The following is a 17,112-nucleotide window of genomic DNA, read 5'->3' as shown; positions in this document are numbered from 1 at the left end:
CACATAGTCTTCCACGAATGGGTTAAATGATGCAAGTTAAAGAAGGAGCTGAGAGAACTCTGCCAGGTCAGAGGCTGACAGGGCAAACAGTCAGACTCTGGCCAACTGGAGCTTTTTTCCTACACACAGGAAACCTCTGCTCCAGCTTTGATTCATTCTTTACCACCCTGTGTCACACCACCTCTTCAGTTCCCAGAACCTCCTCGGAAAGCATCAGATCTCTTTAGTGACTGATGTAGCTGTTTGTTTGTCCATGGCACAGTGCTGATGTTTCCAAAGTCCTCTTGGGAAGTCCTCCTTTGCATTATTTGGTTCCATATAAGGGTCTTAATTTTTATCAAGGTTACTTACGGACACTGCATTTTTTGCTAATTCTTGCTAATTTCATCTGACTGGGGCTGACACCAACTCTCTGCCTGGCCTGACCTCTTGTGAAGAGGAAGCAAGATGATGCTTTGTTGTTTTTTTCACAACTGGTCTCCAGAGGAGAAATTCCCAATTCAATCTGCAGTGCTCTGCACAATTCCCTCCTGACACCCTCTTCCAGCCTCACTTTACTGTAAATTGCAGGGACTTCATTGAGCTGGAAGCCTCCCCTGGCATCATACATGTAGCAGACAACAGTGATTTCACACAGCTCCCTCCTGACCTGACTGTGGCTCTGGAGACTTGGAATGGTTGAATGGGAATGGTTGTGGAGACTTTAAATGGGCTGGAGACCTGTGGAGGATGGGTGCAGTTGCAAAAACTGCCCAAAGCAAGGAAGTCAGATGTGCAAGGGAGACAAACAGCAGCATCAGTGTCAGCACTACTGAGTCATTCCCTGTTGGAACCAAGCACAATAGTGACACTGCCCAGCCAATGCCTTCCCTGCAAAGAAGTAATTTATTTTTCACCCTCTGTAAGATGAAGGTCTTCCTTTCTTTAAGCTCATGAAACCACCCTCTGTTTACTGAGTTCAGTTGCATTTAAGCAATTTGTGTGTGTGTTATATTGCAGATGAGTTCCTTGGCATTTATGCAATGGGAAAAAATTCAGATGAGTAAACTCATGTTTAATGACTCAGCAGACATCATCTCAGTTTCTGGCCCTCACATGACCTCTTTCTACAACCTTGGGCAAGCTCCTTAATCACTTACTGTGCCATCCCTAAATAACTTCCCTTATCTGTGTCTCCTCTTCTATCCATCACCTCTGTATTGCAAATGTTATCCTACATATTTGTGTAGCACTTACCAGCAAAGACATTTTGCTCCTGATAATCCAAAGGCATCACTGGAATTAAGAGTAATAGCTGAGTAATCAACCACACCATTTCCTCATCCTTTAACATGTCCTCTGCATGCCTTCCAAAAATTGCCAAACTAGAAACTAGAGCACTAATAAGAATGTATCTCCTGTCATGTATTTTGGCTAAAGGCTCCAGAAATAGGGAGCTTTCAATGCTGAAAGACTCAGCACAGACGCTGTGCCGGCAGGGAACAAGAATGCAAAGGGAGAATTGGAGCCATGAGCTGCCTGGCAGCTACTGCAAAAAGTGAAGCTCTATTTATTCACTGTAACATTCTCTGTCTCGTCTTCTTCCTGCCAGAGTGTTGTGCATAGGTGACAGAACCCAGAAAATACACTTTGTTGCCTCCCCATATGCTTAGAGTTATCAGGAGATACTTTTCCCAGGGGTCTGCCTCCTATAAGCCATTCCCAGGCACAGATCAAGGAAAGGGAAAGTGAAGTACTCCCTAAAGAGCTGCCTTTGGAGATGTTGCAACATATGAGATACCACAAGGTACCTCTACACCTATATTACCTGTAGGCAAAGTGCCACATAACTAAAAAGTAGTTCTGAAGTTCAGGAAAAGCTGACAGCAGCCATAGTAGTAGGTTTAAAAAAGAAATAAATGCCAAAGACAGGACTAAATGAGAGCACCCCTCCTTCTCAATCAGTTTCAGGTGGGCACAGTTTTGCCACTCGGAGGCAGCTGGGTGGGACTGGTCTCTTTTGGCAGCACCCAAGGGCTTTATATGCACTTGTGTGGCAGTAGCTCCCTGTTTGATCTGCTCTCCCAAGCAGCATTTCTGTACCAAGACCCAGTGGATTCCTCAGCATTGCAACGTCTCCTGCAGCGTGAGGGAGCTCCCACACCGTCCCCATGACAAGTGGCCAAGGTGTGTGGGATAACTCTGCTTAGGAAGTAGCCCAGGGTAAGGAGACAAAAAGATAGCACAGTCTTTCCAGAGTCCTGCTCCAGTTGGAGAGGGTTTTCTGTGGTCTGTTATGAAGTGCTGGATGTTTACATTTTGCTTTTCCTGTCAGAAGAAATAGATCTGGCAAACAGCCAGCAAGCTATTTCTGGAAAACTATTTTCCTGGTAATTAAAAGCACCTGGGCAGACTTTCCTTGTCCAAACAGCACAGTCTGGCCAGGCCAGGCTTTTAGGGTCAGCATTTCAGGCACTGAACAGCTTTAACAGTGGCAAGAACTCAAGGTGTGCCTTCTTCACCTTGTGCAACTTGAATGTCGATTTGCAACCCAAGTTAAAGGACTGAATGAAAGTCTGTGACCACTGAAGTGTCAAAAGCTCCTCAAACCCCAGATTTTCCTTCTGGCTCTGCCAGGTGTTCAAAGATCATGAGAAGAACTTATCATGTGTTTTTTGCCTCACCCCTCCCACCTCCTGGGTTATGATCCTTTAGGGAGCTTTTGGATCATTATTCAGGATCCAACCATATTTCATTTAAAATAAAAGCTTGGAGTCTTTCCTGCTTGTGACGCAAATGCAAGAGCTTCCACAAAGAAAAAAACCACTGTCGTGAAGTTGGCAGTCACACTGTTAAAGGTGGTGCTGCTGCAGTCAAAGTGAAATTAAATCAGAGATATTGAGATTATTTATATCTGTCTGGCAGCAAGATCAGACTTTGCACTGCATTTTGGCCACTGCTACTTCTTTACTAGTCAATGGGTGTCTCTTAGAGAATGCATTGTGGCTACCTACTGATGCCTGGGGAGGGCAGGGGGACTGGCAGGACCTCCTGAGAGCAAGATTATCTGTTGGCTAACAGCTGTGTTCCAGCTTCTTATGGCAGAGCCTAGGTGAGGCAGTAAAGCTCACATGGCCAAAGCAAGTGCTGTAGCTATTGGGATACCAAGAGGGAACATGGCCCACATTTGTGGATAAATGAGTTATAGAAGTAACAGGACTTGGATGGCAGGCTTCTGTGTCCCGAGAAGGAGGGATGAGGAACAAGGGGAGGCAAATTAGGGAATCTTCTTGGCAGCAACCCTCCAGAAAGGAATAGCACCACCACTGACAGCTAAATAAATTCCTCACATCTTCTGTTTCTCTGCTAAAGCTCTTGTTTTTCTTTTGCCTGTGCCTGTGTTAACTTTGTCCCCAGCCCATGCTTTTATACAGCACCAAGTTCCAGTGACACACACCAGAAAGGTCAGTTCATACACCAAAGGGAAGGAGTTACTCCATCAAATCTTTAATATTCTAAAGAAAAATCTAAATTATTTCTCTTATCTTTAAGGTTTGTTTAGAAAATCAAAACTTCTAATGAGCATCCAAACAGCAATCAAGATTAATCTTTCTGTATCTTAAGACCTGGTCAAGTTAAAACCTGAGCACCTCTTGAACCAGAAAACAGCAAGTAAAATTTTAATAGTTAATCAGAATCTCTTGGCTACTCAGGTCAACATATTCATGGTTTTAATTTTGAATCATCTACCTTCAGATAAAGACTTGCTGCATTGTGGAGATACATACCCCTTGTAGAATCAGAACTGGCTTATAGACTAGGTAAGACTGATGCTGCAACAAATCATTTAAATTGGGTTGCAGTTATCTCACCAAACCATATATTAATAGTAAAAGCAAGATCAAGTTCTGGTGAAGAAAAAATATGCTTTCTAGAAGAGAAACTTAATCAGTTTTATTCCCCAGATTAATTAAGTATGCTGGATATAGGAAATGAATTTTGAAAATGCTCCATTATAATTCCCTCTGATAACCACTAAGAAGCATAAACACATCTTCCATTATCTCTTGCTTTCCTCAGCTACAGGAATTAGATGTCATTCAAAAGGACACAGTGCTTTGAAACTACAAGACACCCACCTGCCTGGGACCCAGGCGAGGCTGGTCACATCGCTGTAGTAGATGGGCCTGGTGAGTATTCCCATGACAATGAGTTTTTTCCCCTCTATCTGTCATTAAGTGTCACTCTTAGAGTTGCATTAGCACAAAGAAGCCAGTAACTGAGAGTGAAGAGCTTAGTCCTGGCAGAAAGCCTCAGCACTGTCTGCTCTGTCAAAGATGACAGCATAGTCTGACAGAAAACCCATGCAATGTGCTTATGGCCTCTCCTGCAGTGCTTGCAGCCACACACTGAGTCCTACCTCTGCTTAGTGCAGTAGCAGCAATGCTCCTTCAACAAGAAAAACCACTAGTTTCAGTGTTTCAATGTTGCTTTCATTGATTTCATGTTCTGGAAAGTTTGTTTTATTCCTGATCAGCTGCTTTAAATCTTTATTTCCTTGCTGTGGTATCACATGGAGGTATGAGTTCCACAGAGAAATAAGGCAGTAATTTTCTGCCATGCCCTTAATATTTGTTTCCCTCTCACCCTATTTGCCTCCTGTTTCCATTCTCCTTGGCCACTGTTATTTCTTGCCAAAAAGGAGCAGTTTTGCAGTGACACAGTTAATTTGAGCTAGTGTACTGCTGCGGAACCACATATAATATTTACCTGAAAGGAATTATGTGCTTAATCTCTCAACTAGCAACAGAGGTGACAGGTACAGCTCCTCAGCCAGGCACTCATGGAGACTAGAAGACGGCAAAGCCGCATCACCTCCGGGAGAGAACATAGTTCATGGAGCCACTGCCCCTCTGCAAGGTGTGCTTTGGAGTAACTCTGCTCCGCAGCAATGAGTAAAGAATAGAAAGTAACAAATGATTCCTTGTTTTCATAGCCTCTAAAGCTGTTGTAACAGCTTACATCTGCATAAATGCACTCTGGGAAGTTCAGGATCTTTCAGAAAAAGGAAGTTTTCCCTTTTAAGAGGACAGATTATTCACCCAACCTTTAAGCTGTCAGCTGTAAAATTAATTTGGATTGTTGCTGGTGAGTGCCCATTGAAGCAGATTGAATCTAATCCATCAGTTTTTGAAAGGATTTGTACCTTCCACGAAGATTGCTAGTTGTGAATGTGACTTCCTTGCCCTTTGGACTCTTATTTTCCTGGGGAGCAGAAGTACTGTTCAGAACAGCCTGTTATACTGAGGAATGACAGATGGAAGCATTGCACACACAAACTAATAATCCTAAAAACAGTGTGCTGGTGCATCATTCTCATGCAAGAGGAACACAGGGAAATGCAATTATTTAATTCATTATTTGATGTATAATCTAAGTGTTTATTATTTCACTTACTAGAGTTTAGTGAATATTTGTTTAAAAGCTTTTCCCAGTAGCATCAAAAGGCTGTACAGCACTGACTGGATTCAGTGCTGGGTTCAGTGGTAGATGGGAAGGAGTTAGTTTTAAAAATAGATATTGTAAAAAATGTTACCAAAACCCAGATCCTGGGATTTTTGAAAAGGATATATCAAGCTAGGCACTTGGCTCTCAATGAGATTTGAAAGGCCAGCACAAGAATTTGGCCAGCTAAGCCTCAGCATGTCTTAAAGGATACTCAGGGCCGCGGTGCCACAGTAAACAGCAGGCTGTTGCCAAAACACCATTTCCAGTCAGACAGGACAAGTAAACCAACAAAGATCAGAGCACATCACCAGGCATTAGAATTGCAAGTGCAGGGATGCAAATTCAGAGCCAGGGAGTTCAACCATGCTAGCTGGGATGTGAACTGGTAATTTTTGATGTCAGCTTTTGTTTTCTTCCCAGGAAAATGTCTTCCTAACCTTCTTGCCATCTTGCTGTTTAAGCTAAAGCTGCCAAGCTGCTTGAAACCATCCCAATTCAACTACAGTGGTTTAAGCACAGTAAATAGGACCTGATATCCACCAAGAGAAGCCTTAAGATAACTTTCTGATGTACAGGGATGGATACAAACACTTCTGGGATTCAGTCTCACCTCTTCCTTTTTGCCTCCTTGCTTCCTGTCATTTTTTGCATATCTTTGTAAAAAAGAGATGTTTACCTTAAAGCAGGCATTTGTAAAGAAAATACTGGTTATGTGTAAAACAGGCCAGTTGCATTCCAGCCAGTAGTTTTATTGCTCAGAAAACTGCTTCTCCCACTTTTATGATATTGCCAAATGTACATTGCCATGAAAATAGTTCATGCTTCAGTACCATCTGTTAAACAAGCACAAGATGATGTGCTTATATTTTAGGGGCAATCTCTGCAATGGACCAAAAGTTAAATGACCCTGAAGATGCTAATTGCTCTCCCAGGATGTCCATAAGCAGTCCATTCCTGATATAGTTGTCATGCATCACACGTGGAAGACACCTGCACTTCTGCATCATTTATCCACATTATTACTTATGGGGAGAAGGGGGTGGGGGTAGGGTTTTGCTAATAAGCAAAACATTATAAATGCCCAGCATTCAAACTGTGCTCCACCCTCCCACCACAATTTGTAATGTCAGAAGAAAGGGATAAGGAAGCTGACCCATTTTGTCAAAGAATTTTGGTAGATTTAATTTTTAACCTTTTAAGTTCTTCCTTCTTTAATGGGTATCTGTCACATTGGGATTTCAGTAGTCATCTGTGACTCTGGAATGACAATCCTCTGATGTGGAAATCTTGGTGCTGTTAAGCATTGGTATTTTTGCAAGTGTTGTCGCAACCATGGTTTTTCTGACAAAATTTCTTAAGGTGTCAGTGCTTAAAGGTGGCAGAGTGTGTTGTGGGAGATGGGGCTTCTGGGCAACAAAATGTACCCAGCCACTCCCTTTTCTAATGCCCTTGACAGAGGTTGCTTGTCATACACACACCTGCTGGCTTCCAGGAGGCAGATGATTTCACTCATTATCAAGGGCAGACTCAGCTGTTGTAATGTTTTGTAGCACCAAGTTTAGCTTGTTGTTATTTCATTTGGATTACATGGTGTCATTTATGGGACTTAAATAGTAATTGAAAGTGATTTTGCTGGAACTTCATATGCTGAGAAAAATTTATGCCTTTCTTCCATGAGCTTGGAGACAAGGACAAAAAAACTGGCAGATGGAGAAGGGGAATTGTTTCTGCCAGCTTCTGGTATCTCCCAGAACCCTGACAGTCATTGCTTCCTGGCTCTCCATGCTACCTCAGAGCTCTAGCTCCTGTGTGGGGCAGCTGAGCTATGGCTGTGGCCTTTGGTAATACGGCAGGGACTGTCTATACTGAGCAGGGCTTTCCTCTTGCCCTTTCTGCAAGTCTGAGTAAAACTCTGACGTATATTTATTGTGCTAGAGCCCTTTGCAACCCATGACATTACTCCTGGCTGGAACCACATGATTACATGGGACCTTGCATTGGTGAGACATGCTATAGGACCACAACTTCTTTCCTACTGGAACAGAGTCCATTCATTCCTGTGTAGAAGATGACTTATTTAAGAGGCTGGCATGTGTTTGAATTCAAATCACTTACAAAAATATTCTGTTGTGCTAGAAGTAGCTCAAGTGCTGTAGAATAATGCATATGCTGAGTTGGAAGGGACCCACATGGATCCCAAGAAATCCACCTCCTGGCCCTGAACAGGAGAACTCCCAAAATCACACCATGTGCATTGTTCAAACTTTGTCAGGCTTGCTGCTGTGACTACCTCCTGTTCCAGTGCCTAACCACCCTCTGGGGGAAGAACCTTTTCCTGATATCCAACCTAAACCCACCCTGACTCAACTTCAGGCCATTCCCTCGAGTCCTGTCACCAGAAAGAAGAGCTCGGTGCCTGCCCCTCCTCTTGCCCTCAGGAGGATGTTGTAGCTGCAATGAGGTTTCCCCTCAGTCTCCTCCAGGCTGAATGGACCAAGTGACCTCAGCTGCTCCTCAGACAGCTTCACCTCCAGGCCCTTTGCCACCTTCATAGCTCTTCTTTAGATGCTTTCTAATTCCTCTACACCTTATAGTGTAGCACCCAAAACTGCACACAGGACTCGAGGTGAGGCCACACCAGTGCAGAGCAGAGCAGGACAATCACCTCACTTGACCTCACCTCCCCTGACAGGCTGCTGATGCTGAGCCTGAGGCATCCCAGGACACGGCTGGCCCTCGTGGCTGCCAGGGCAGCTGACTCAATGCTTTGGAGTGTGCTAGTCTGTGTGGTTTTAATGCATATTTTCCCTTCAATTACTATGTGAAATATATCCTCCCACTCACCTGCCTTCCCACACAAAGGAAGCTGGCCACTGAGTGAACTTAAGAGATTGAAGGCATTACTCTCTTCCAAAAAGTCATTTTCAGCTATGGCACTTTAAAGTCCTTTTGAAAGTTTGAAAGAAAAAAAAAATTCAGTTTCTCTTTGCTGGCCCCCACAGCAAAAAATATCTTCTCCCCTTCAGTCAAAATAAAACCACCCCAAACCTGGACTGACCAGAAGACAGGTTAACTTCCCTCTTGTTGTAAGAAGTGACAGGTTTTCTTTGAATATCCTGTTTTACCCTCCATCTGAAAGATGTCTCTGCTAGCAGCTCAATGCACTTTTAATTTCTTGTGATGAAAAAATAAAAAGGTACTGTTTAGGAGTTAAAATACTACCCAGCAGTCCCCAGACAGTACTCCCTGCAGCTACAGGCTGAGGAGGGCTTGTACCAGCAAAACCAGGTTAGATCCACATCCAACATTTGAAACCTTCCTGCATGAAGGCAGGACCATCCCCAGGTGAGGCATTTAGCCACTCACTGTTTTTTCACCAAAGCTGCTGCTGAGGTTAGTGCAGGGTTCCTCAGTTGTGGCCTGAAAGGGACTTGTAGTTCTACTTGAGAGTTGTTCCCAAAAGACTTATCTCTGGGTTTGGGGGTATATGGAAGCCTGGAAGACCCTTTAAAGGTCGGGGGTGGTGTAAGTAAGAGCCGGAGCAATGTCAGCCAGAAAGAGCACTGTAGCTCCAGGGCACTGAGCAATGATGGACAGGACAGAATTTTATTTGGAATTCTGTGTGGGTCACAGATGTTCCATAATGTCTGAATATGAGGACTTGCAAGGGAAAGCAAAGCCAGAGCAGATCTTGGACCTCAGTCTGAAATCACAGCAGAGAGCCTTCCTCCTTTGTGAATGACAATAGTAACAAACCCTGTTACATGTTACCTGTCTCGCTGAGGCAGCAGGCCACATGCTCATACACTTGTTTCTTATATATGCTATATCCTTATGCTTTGCACTGTTTTGGCTGTAAACAGTAGTCAAGGAATGCACTACTTGCCCAGTCAGTGATGAATCCACCCAACCCAGTATCCTGTCTCCAGCAGTGGTATTAGGAGACTTTGTTCAGGAAGAGCAAACAAACCTGACTGCTCTCTGAGTACCATTCCTGGCATCCAAACACTACAAACTCATCTTTGCTTTCTCCCTGCTTATGGACATATTGTCCATGGATGCATCCATGAAGTTTCGGAACTGCTCATACTGTTTGCCTTTAAAACCTGCTGTGACTACATATGCCACAAGCTCATTGCCTGCCATGTACAAAAGCACTTTATTATGACTGGTAAATCGGATTTAGTGAACAAGTTTTTCATTCACCTTATTTCCAGGGAGCTTTCTCCTCTCCTAATAGAAAACTCTCAGCTTTTGAAGGGTTCCTTGATAAGACAGCTGCACCATCATTCACGTTTCTTTACCTGCCCTTCTTAGTACCGTCCCTCAGTCCATTCTGTCCCTCTAGTAATGCTGAGAGCAGTGAAAAGCCTCAGTCAGGATGTGGGTGCACCTGGGTTTCACACATTGGCAAAACCATGCTCTTTGCATGGTTCTCAACTCCCTTCCTGATGATGCTCAACAATTGGATACTTCTTCTGGCTGACACTGCACATTGAGGTGATTAATGAAACTGGGAATAACTAATGAGAATACACTATTGTGATCAAGACTGGCTGTTAAATATGGCCATTCTGATTTTATTTTTATTTTTTAAACTATATTCTATTGGCAGTCTCAGTGAAAGACAAGCATTACCAGCCAGGGTAACTGCTCCAAATTGAACAACTTTGGGTCACTATATTTTTTCAGTCTTCCAATTCTGCCCAGAGAATTAGTAGTATTCCTTATGGTGTAAACTAGAGCACCCATAAGTAACATGCGCATTCTTCCTGGATTTGTGTGCAGGGGCCCAACGTGACTTAAACTTAGGTCTCTTTTGAAAACTTGATCATAAGGATGTGGAATAACTTCTTTCTGACACTTCCATTTGAAGAGGTTTTATGACTCAGATGTACAAATTAACTTCCAGTGAGTTAAAAAGTAGAAGCTTTAGCCCAGAAGTAACACCTACCCAGTTTCATAAGCCTGTCACACATATAGCTTTAATAAGAGCCTGTCGAATAAACAAAACTCACCTATAGAAACAATTAGGCAGTAGCAGTAGTAATTCAGGAAATTTCCAGCAGGTTAGTAACAAGCAGTGAAGAGCCTGTGGCCTGAAAGGCAACCTTGAGCCTCTAATTCCTAGGAAATTGTTTGTGTTGTGATGGTTATTGCTGCTGAACAATTAGCACCTGGAAGAGCTTTAAAAAAATTTGGCTTTTAATTTCTCTTTTCCATTTTCAGCATGTGAAGGCTCCAGTTCTGGCATGAATCACAGCTCTTTGAGATCCATCTCTTCCCTGAGGTGTGCATGGATAGCAGAGAAGCAGAGTGTGCTATAAAGGGCAGAAGCATTGATCGAAGGAAGCAATCAGGTGCACGTGTGATTCTTTCTCCATGGAGCTCTCAAAATCTCATCAGAAAAGCTTTTTAAGAACCCTCCTACCAGAATTCTAAGCAGTCCAGATGACACAAATATTCCTTTAGAATTTGTACATAAGAAAAAACGAAAGTTTGATTGCTACCTGTGTTTTTTTTTCTCCAACAAATTAAACAAAAATTGCATTTCTGTTTTATGTAACAAAATAATTACACTTTTTAGTGCTTGATGTTTCTTGACACTTTTTTTCCTTTTCTTGTGGCCACCTTCAGCATCTCTATCTGTCTTTTCAAATGTTTATGAATCTTCATAATCTCCTCTGTCCTACAGACACAGTCCCTGATAGTTGGAAGGTGGGTACTTCCCAAAACCCCAGAAATGTCTCTGGAAAGGAGCCAGTTCATCCTTGAGGTCTGTTAAGAGTGAGTAAGAGAGATATCCTGAAACAGTAACAAATCCATGCTCTCTGCGTGCCAGTTGAAGCTGCCGTGCATAAATCCTACTGATGGCATTAATTATGGTTATAATTAAAGATATGCCATAAAGGTGATTTTTTACTACAATCCTAGAAACAGTCTGCTTAGAGATCTCTACAAGCAAATTTAATGCAGTTCTCTACTATTTTGGATGCTCCAGAAACGAGACTGTGTCCCAGAACTTCATAGGCCTCCGGGTTCAGGTACTCGACATACAAGCAGTCACATGATGTACACTCAGCCACAAGTGTTAATGAGAAAGTAATTAATTACAGATTCCATGTACCTTGTATTTGAAAGGCTCCACCAGTCATACCAGATCCAGACAGACGTGGTGTGGTGAAAGGAGTTCCTGTAATAGTGATGTAGCTGCCCAGTTGGCTCTCTGGAGCAAAGAATTAACATAGCCTAAGAAATGTAACACCCTTTGCTTCTAAATTTGGTTCTGTGGCCTCTTCAATGAGAAAGAATGAGTGAACTTAAAAGTCCAAGGATGTCTAGAGTCTGGAGATGGCAACATCAGCTTGGAAATACTTAAAAGTTTAACAGGTGAGAATCCCACTTCTTGCTTTCTCAGTGCATTTAAAATTTTTCTTTTTTTCATTTAGTTTTCTCTTTCAGAGTGGCTGCCATTACTGCTGACATCACTGAAGAGATTCCCACTCAATTTCAAGGGTAACTGGATTAGTTACCAGGCTTTTGTACTGGAAAGGTATGTAATTAAAAAAAGCCACACTGCTCCCACTGGGCTGGAGCCAAGGATGACCAAGTGTGCTTGCTCAAGTGCAGCTTTGGCACTTTAGGTGCAGCCCAGACAATGGAACCCAGTCTAGCCAGAAGCTGCAGTTTGGCAACTTAGACCCACTGGGGGTCTGCCCAGGCACGGGGAGCAGCAACAGGGAATTTATTTTATGAGTCAGAGCTGTAATTTCCAAATGGTAGGGTTTGATCTGCAGAAGTTATGTCAGCATAACAACTTCACAGCAGCCAGTGAGACTTCTGTTAGGTGTGTGATTTACCAGGAGGAATCTCCAGCTGGAAAACAATTCTCAGGTGCTTTGCGCTGAATGCAAAGTGTAAAAAGTTTTATTAATGTTTTTTGCATAGTGTTTATTGTCTCATTTCAGTACTCCCTAACACAAAAACCCAAAAACAACAACAACAAAAAACCCAACCAACCCTTTTCTGGAGTAATTATCTATTTCCTACAAATGTTACTGATATGAAGTGACACCTATACACTGTCTAACTCCAGCTGTAGGTCTCAGCCTCCCAAACAAGGTTTGTGTGTGCCCTTACAGAATGATAGAATAGTTTGGGTTTGAAGGGATGTTTAAAGATGATCTAGTCCAGCTGCCCTGTGATAAGGAGGAACATCTCCAACTCCATCAGGTTGCTCAGAGGCCTGCCCAACATGCCCTTTAACATCTCCAGGGATGGTTCATCTACAAGTGCCATGGGCAACCTGTTCCAGTGATTCACCACCCTCACTGTAAAACTTTTCTTCCTTATATCTAGCCTGAATTGACTGTCTTGTAGTTTAGAACAATTCCCTCTTGTCCTTTGTGAACGGGCCATGCTAAAAAGTCTGTCCCCATCTTTCTCACAAGCTCCCTTTCAGTACTGAGAGGTGCTAATATGGCTTCCCAGGAGCCTTCTCTTTTCCAGAGAACAACCCCAATGTCCTTATTCTTGTGAATTTTCCCATGAACTCCCATGGAAATAGCTGCTTCTGTAATGCTATGCATATGTTTTGAGGGCTCAGAAAAGACAGGGAAATGATAAACATATGAGCTTAAAACTTCTGAGAAAATGAGGACTGCCAGTGTTTCCGTAATTAAAGATATGCTCTATAAACTGTCCCTGCCTTCCGCTTTCCCTTATCCGAGATGAATGAAATGTGAAACGCTTCATTGAGCCTGGGAAGTAAGTTAAGGTTATAGAAGTGATTGCGTTTGATGATGTCACGTCCCTTTTGATGACATGGATAAAACGTGTCCAAACCCGTTTCTGGAGCGGGATAAGACTTTCTTGGGGGACTGTTTGTGGATGGAAAATGGTGCAAGAAGCAGAGTTCCTCACTGCGGCAAACCCCCGGCGGGGCTCGGGCGCCCCTTACCCCACCCGGGGCCGTGTGTGGCTGCGGACGGAGCAGCGCTCGCCTGCGGCGGGGCGGGCGGCGGAGCCCCCGGGGCCGGGTTAACCTCGCCTTACCCCTGACCCTTCTGCGGATTGCCCGCCCCCGAGCACCGTGCCAAGGCCGGCCGGGCGCGCCCCGCGGCGCCGCTCCCTCCGCGGGTGCCGACGGAGACGGGGAAACTTTCGCAGAAAGCCACTTCCTCGCCCGGCCCGGCTTGGCGGGGGGAGATGTCAGATGCCGGCAGGGAGAGAGGGAGGGGGGAAGGCGGGGAAGCCGCTGCCAGACGGCCATTTAAACCGCGGGCGAGGGGCCGGCGGGAGGAGGCGAGGAGCGGCGGCGCAGGGAGGTGACCGGCCCGGCTCTCCGGCGGCCGCTGCCCCGCTCGCCCCCTCACTCCGCCCCGCGCCGGGCTTTCCCCGCGGCTCCGTCCCCCCGCCTCTCTTAGGGCGGGGCGCGGGGGAGGGCCGGGACGCCGGGCGGTGCGGGGCTCAGCCCGGCCATGTCTCCGGGGGCGGCGGCGTCGGGCTGAGCGGCCGTGCGCGCAGCGGGGAGCGCTCTCCGCCACCATGAGGCGGCTGCCCCTGCCCTGCCTCCTGCTGCTGCCGCCGCTGCTGCTGCTGCCGGCCGAGGTGAGACCGAGCTGCGGGAGGCGGGGGGTGCCGCACCTGCCCCCGGCGCGGCGCCCGCGGCTCGGCGGGGAGCCGGCGGCCGGCGGGGCAGGTGTGCGGCCGGGCTCGGCTTTGTCCCGCTGGTGCCGCCCGCGGAGGGGAGGGCAGGGGAGGCTGGGGGGCCGCGGTGTGGCCCGGCAGGGGCGTTGCTCACCTGGGGCGACATCCCCGCGGCCTCCCCCGCCCGGGCGCAGCGGGGGCTGTGCTGGGGTTTAACCTGGCGGTGCAGCCGCATGGCTCCTTTCGGGGTATACGGCTGCCCCGGTTGTTTTCCTGGGTAAAAGCTGCCTGGGTACAACAGGCAGGGCTCCCGTCTCCCCAGTGTTGCAGCCTGCCCTCCTCGTGTTAATTGTGTCAATAGCGTATATGTGGTAACGGGGTGTTTGAGCATTGCCCGTGCCGGTGGTGCTCATCACCCGCCGGGTTACAGCTTTCGGGATCAGCGCGGAGTGTCCACGGGAGAACGCTGCCGTGGTGCGGAGCGAGCAGCCCTAGCGGTGCAGGGCAGCACATCAGCAGGAGGCCTTGGCCACCACGCTTGGCTTTGAGGCCCCGCTCTGTTCCCACGTGTGTTGCAGGATGTTCTTCCAAGAACACCTTTCAGTGATGTAAATCAGAATGGCGTGCCAGGTGACCCACTCAGCATGCTGGCACAGACTCTCACCCTTGCTTCCCGCAGCTGATGTGTTCTCAGTGTTCCCGTAGGAGTGCTTCATGGCTGCTGTGAACTCTAATGTTCTGGGGCTTGCTGAACTTTTGCTTCCAGATGTACCCGCTTGTCCTCTCTGCCTCAGTGGTTTCTGCTACAGAAGCGTGAATGTGTGTTGATAGGAACCAAGGTGCTCAGTAATCTGTGGTGACAGATTACTGAGAGCGGCAGAGCAGAACTGTACTGCTGCTTTACATTTTTGACTACTTTTCCCTTACCTTGTGTTTTCACCAGCTTGTGATTGCAGCCAATGACTGTTGTAAACCTCTGCTTCCGTGTCTCGTCTGTTTCAGTTTGGGGTACCTTGCAGTGTTTTGCCATTTGATCTCTGTTTGTTGATGTACCGAGCCTAGGTTTAAAAATCTCTTCTGAATAGAAGCTAAAACTGAATTGGGTATTAAAGTATACCAGTGTTTTGGAAGACCTCACAAGAGGCCTGGATTGTCTTTGGGCACAGCCTTGCAGGATCTGCCTGCCATGACCTCTGTTGTTTGTAGTTTTTCTTCTCAAGCTGGGTGTGAAACCTTGTGACTTAGTGATCTCTAACGTTCTCTTCAGTCAGGCTCTTAATTGGTATCTAGTATGATTAATAATAATACTAAAAAAGTATTGACCTGCTCCTCAATTACATGTAGATCAATTTATGCGTTCATCATCTTGGGACCTAGCTGTGGACCCTCAGCTAGATTTTGTCACCCCCTGTTGTTATCAGAGCTCCTATCAACATGCTACAGGGCATAGGTCAGATCTGCAGATTTTGGTATGGCTTATAATTTTAGGTGGGAACTCTGCAGCTCATAGTGTCAGTACTGAAAATTTAGAAGACTGCATTCTCAATTTTGACTTAATTGTACCTGTGAATGTGAAGGCTGAGGCAAGATGGTCTCAGTCTACTGAGACTTTCAGGCTTCTTAACTAGTGCTGATCAGCACCTGGTGGAGTTCTGAACATTAAGAGCAAGTGCTTGAACGGCAGACAGGTGGGGAGAAAGGTCCTTTAGGTTTTTTTTCATTAGAGGACTAGGATGTAAACCAAGTGCTCACTGATGGTGTGATTCTGCAAATCACCCTCTCATTTGAAATGACTGAATTTCACTGTAGCCACTTAAGGTCAAGTAGGGTGGGATAACTCATATCTGAAGTGGTCGTTATGTTTCTATAGCCTATAAGCATTAAGGATGCAGAATAAAGCCTTGCTTGGAGGCAGTGCTTCAAGTGCAATAATCATGTTGCCTGTTCCAGTGCTGTTCACATGGTCTTGCCCTCTGAAAATGAGGATGTTCTCTAATAGGGCAGAGTTTTGCTCTTTGTGTAGGGTTCTTTGCATAGGCTCAGGCAGGTGTTAGAGTTGGCTGGTGTTGTTTGAGGTGTGGCATGTGCTCAGGTACAGGGACATGGCCTGGCACTGCCTGGGGAGGCATTTAGCTGCTGTAGGAAGGTGGCAGCAGCTGGCAGGACTGTCAGGCACGTGGGATGAGCTGGGTTCCATGTGTTGCCAGTAGGAACTATTGCTCCTTCTCTGCAGTCTCCAGCCAGCCCCCTGAGTGGAAAGGCTGGGGTGGAAATGGCTCTTGGCTGGGCCTGGCCTCTGTGTTGCCTTTCAGATGACTGTGGGGTCGGAGAGGGGACAGCGCTCCACACTGACACCACTGTGGGCCCAACCACATGCAGGGACTGGGAAGCAGCCGTAGCTGTGGAACAGTTGTGTCATGGCAGCTCCTTAGTGGTGTGATGGGCACATGATCTTTCTGTGGTGGCTTTTACTCAAGGATAAGCATCTTGCTTATTTTTCAGGAATTACAACATAGTGGGCAAGGTTGGAGTTGTTAAAAAACAAATCTTGCTCTCTGTTTCTTATTAAGAGTGATCACATCAGTGATATGATAAATAACATCTACTACTAAAAGAGCAATAGACAGTGGTTTTGGGCTTGTTTTGGTGTGGAGAACTACAAATGCCTTTTATGTGGACCTAATAGCTTGTTGTTACATCTTATTCCATGCACAGAACTACTGATACTGTGTGAGATGACTATATAGGATTATGACTTAATTACTGGTCTGAATTTTCAAGTGAGGAGTTTAAATGAAGAACTATCTTATCTCAAATGTGGGCTTGCCATGTGTGTATGTTGCATGTGAGATAATTTCTGCTATATATTGGTCATTATTAATCATCTTTGTTGAGTCTTCTCCATAGTCCACTAAATTTAAATTTTAGTTTGTGAAATTATTCTGGGTAATCTTCAGCACATACAAGAAGAAGTTA

General features: G+C 45.6%; 1 protein-coding gene and 1 long non-coding RNA gene across 7 annotated transcripts in view; both read left to right on the top strand.

Annotated features, from left to right (window-relative positions):
- The first annotated feature begins 1,922 nt into the window (after positions 1 to 1,922).
- LOC137476669 (uncharacterized) lies at positions 1,923 to 6,779 on the top strand. Of its 3 annotated transcripts, none has more exons than XR_011000516.1 (3): positions 1,923 to 2,166; positions 4,060 to 4,173; positions 5,949 to 6,779. It is a non-coding gene; the product is annotated as an uncharacterized lncRNA (long non-coding RNA). The 3 variants fall into 3 exon arrangements; XR_011000515.1 differs by having other exon boundaries at positions 1,924 to 2,166; positions 4,060 to 4,169; positions 5,890 to 6,779; XR_011000514.1 differs by having other exon boundaries at positions 1,928 to 2,166; positions 4,060 to 4,169; positions 5,908 to 6,779.
- Positions 6,780 to 11,940: 5,161 nt separating this feature from the next.
- Positions 11,941 to 17,112, top strand: part of PTPRJ (protein tyrosine phosphatase receptor type J) — a 76,352-nt gene continuing 71,180 nt past the window's right edge. For 2 of the 4 annotated variants that reach the window (XM_068193996.1, XM_068193998.1), the window contains exon 1: positions 13,751 to 14,097. In XM_068193996.1, coding sequence (XP_068050097.1) covers positions 14,035 to 14,097 — 63 coding nt within the window. In that variant the 5' untranslated portion in view covers positions 13,751 to 14,034. Of the gene's footprint in view, positions 12,041 to 13,750; positions 14,098 to 17,112 lie in introns of those variants that run through there. The other 2 variants (XM_068194000.1, XM_068193997.1) reach the window with 2 other exon arrangements.

This window comes from Anomalospiza imberbis, chromosome 6 (genome assembly GCF_031753505.1).
Source record: "Anomalospiza imberbis isolate Cuckoo-Finch-1a 21T00152 chromosome 6, ASM3175350v1, whole genome shotgun sequence".
Lineage (NCBI taxonomy): Eukaryota > Metazoa > Chordata > Aves > Passeriformes > Viduidae > Anomalospiza > Anomalospiza imberbis.
This window is presented reverse-complemented; position numbering and strand designations above follow the sequence as displayed.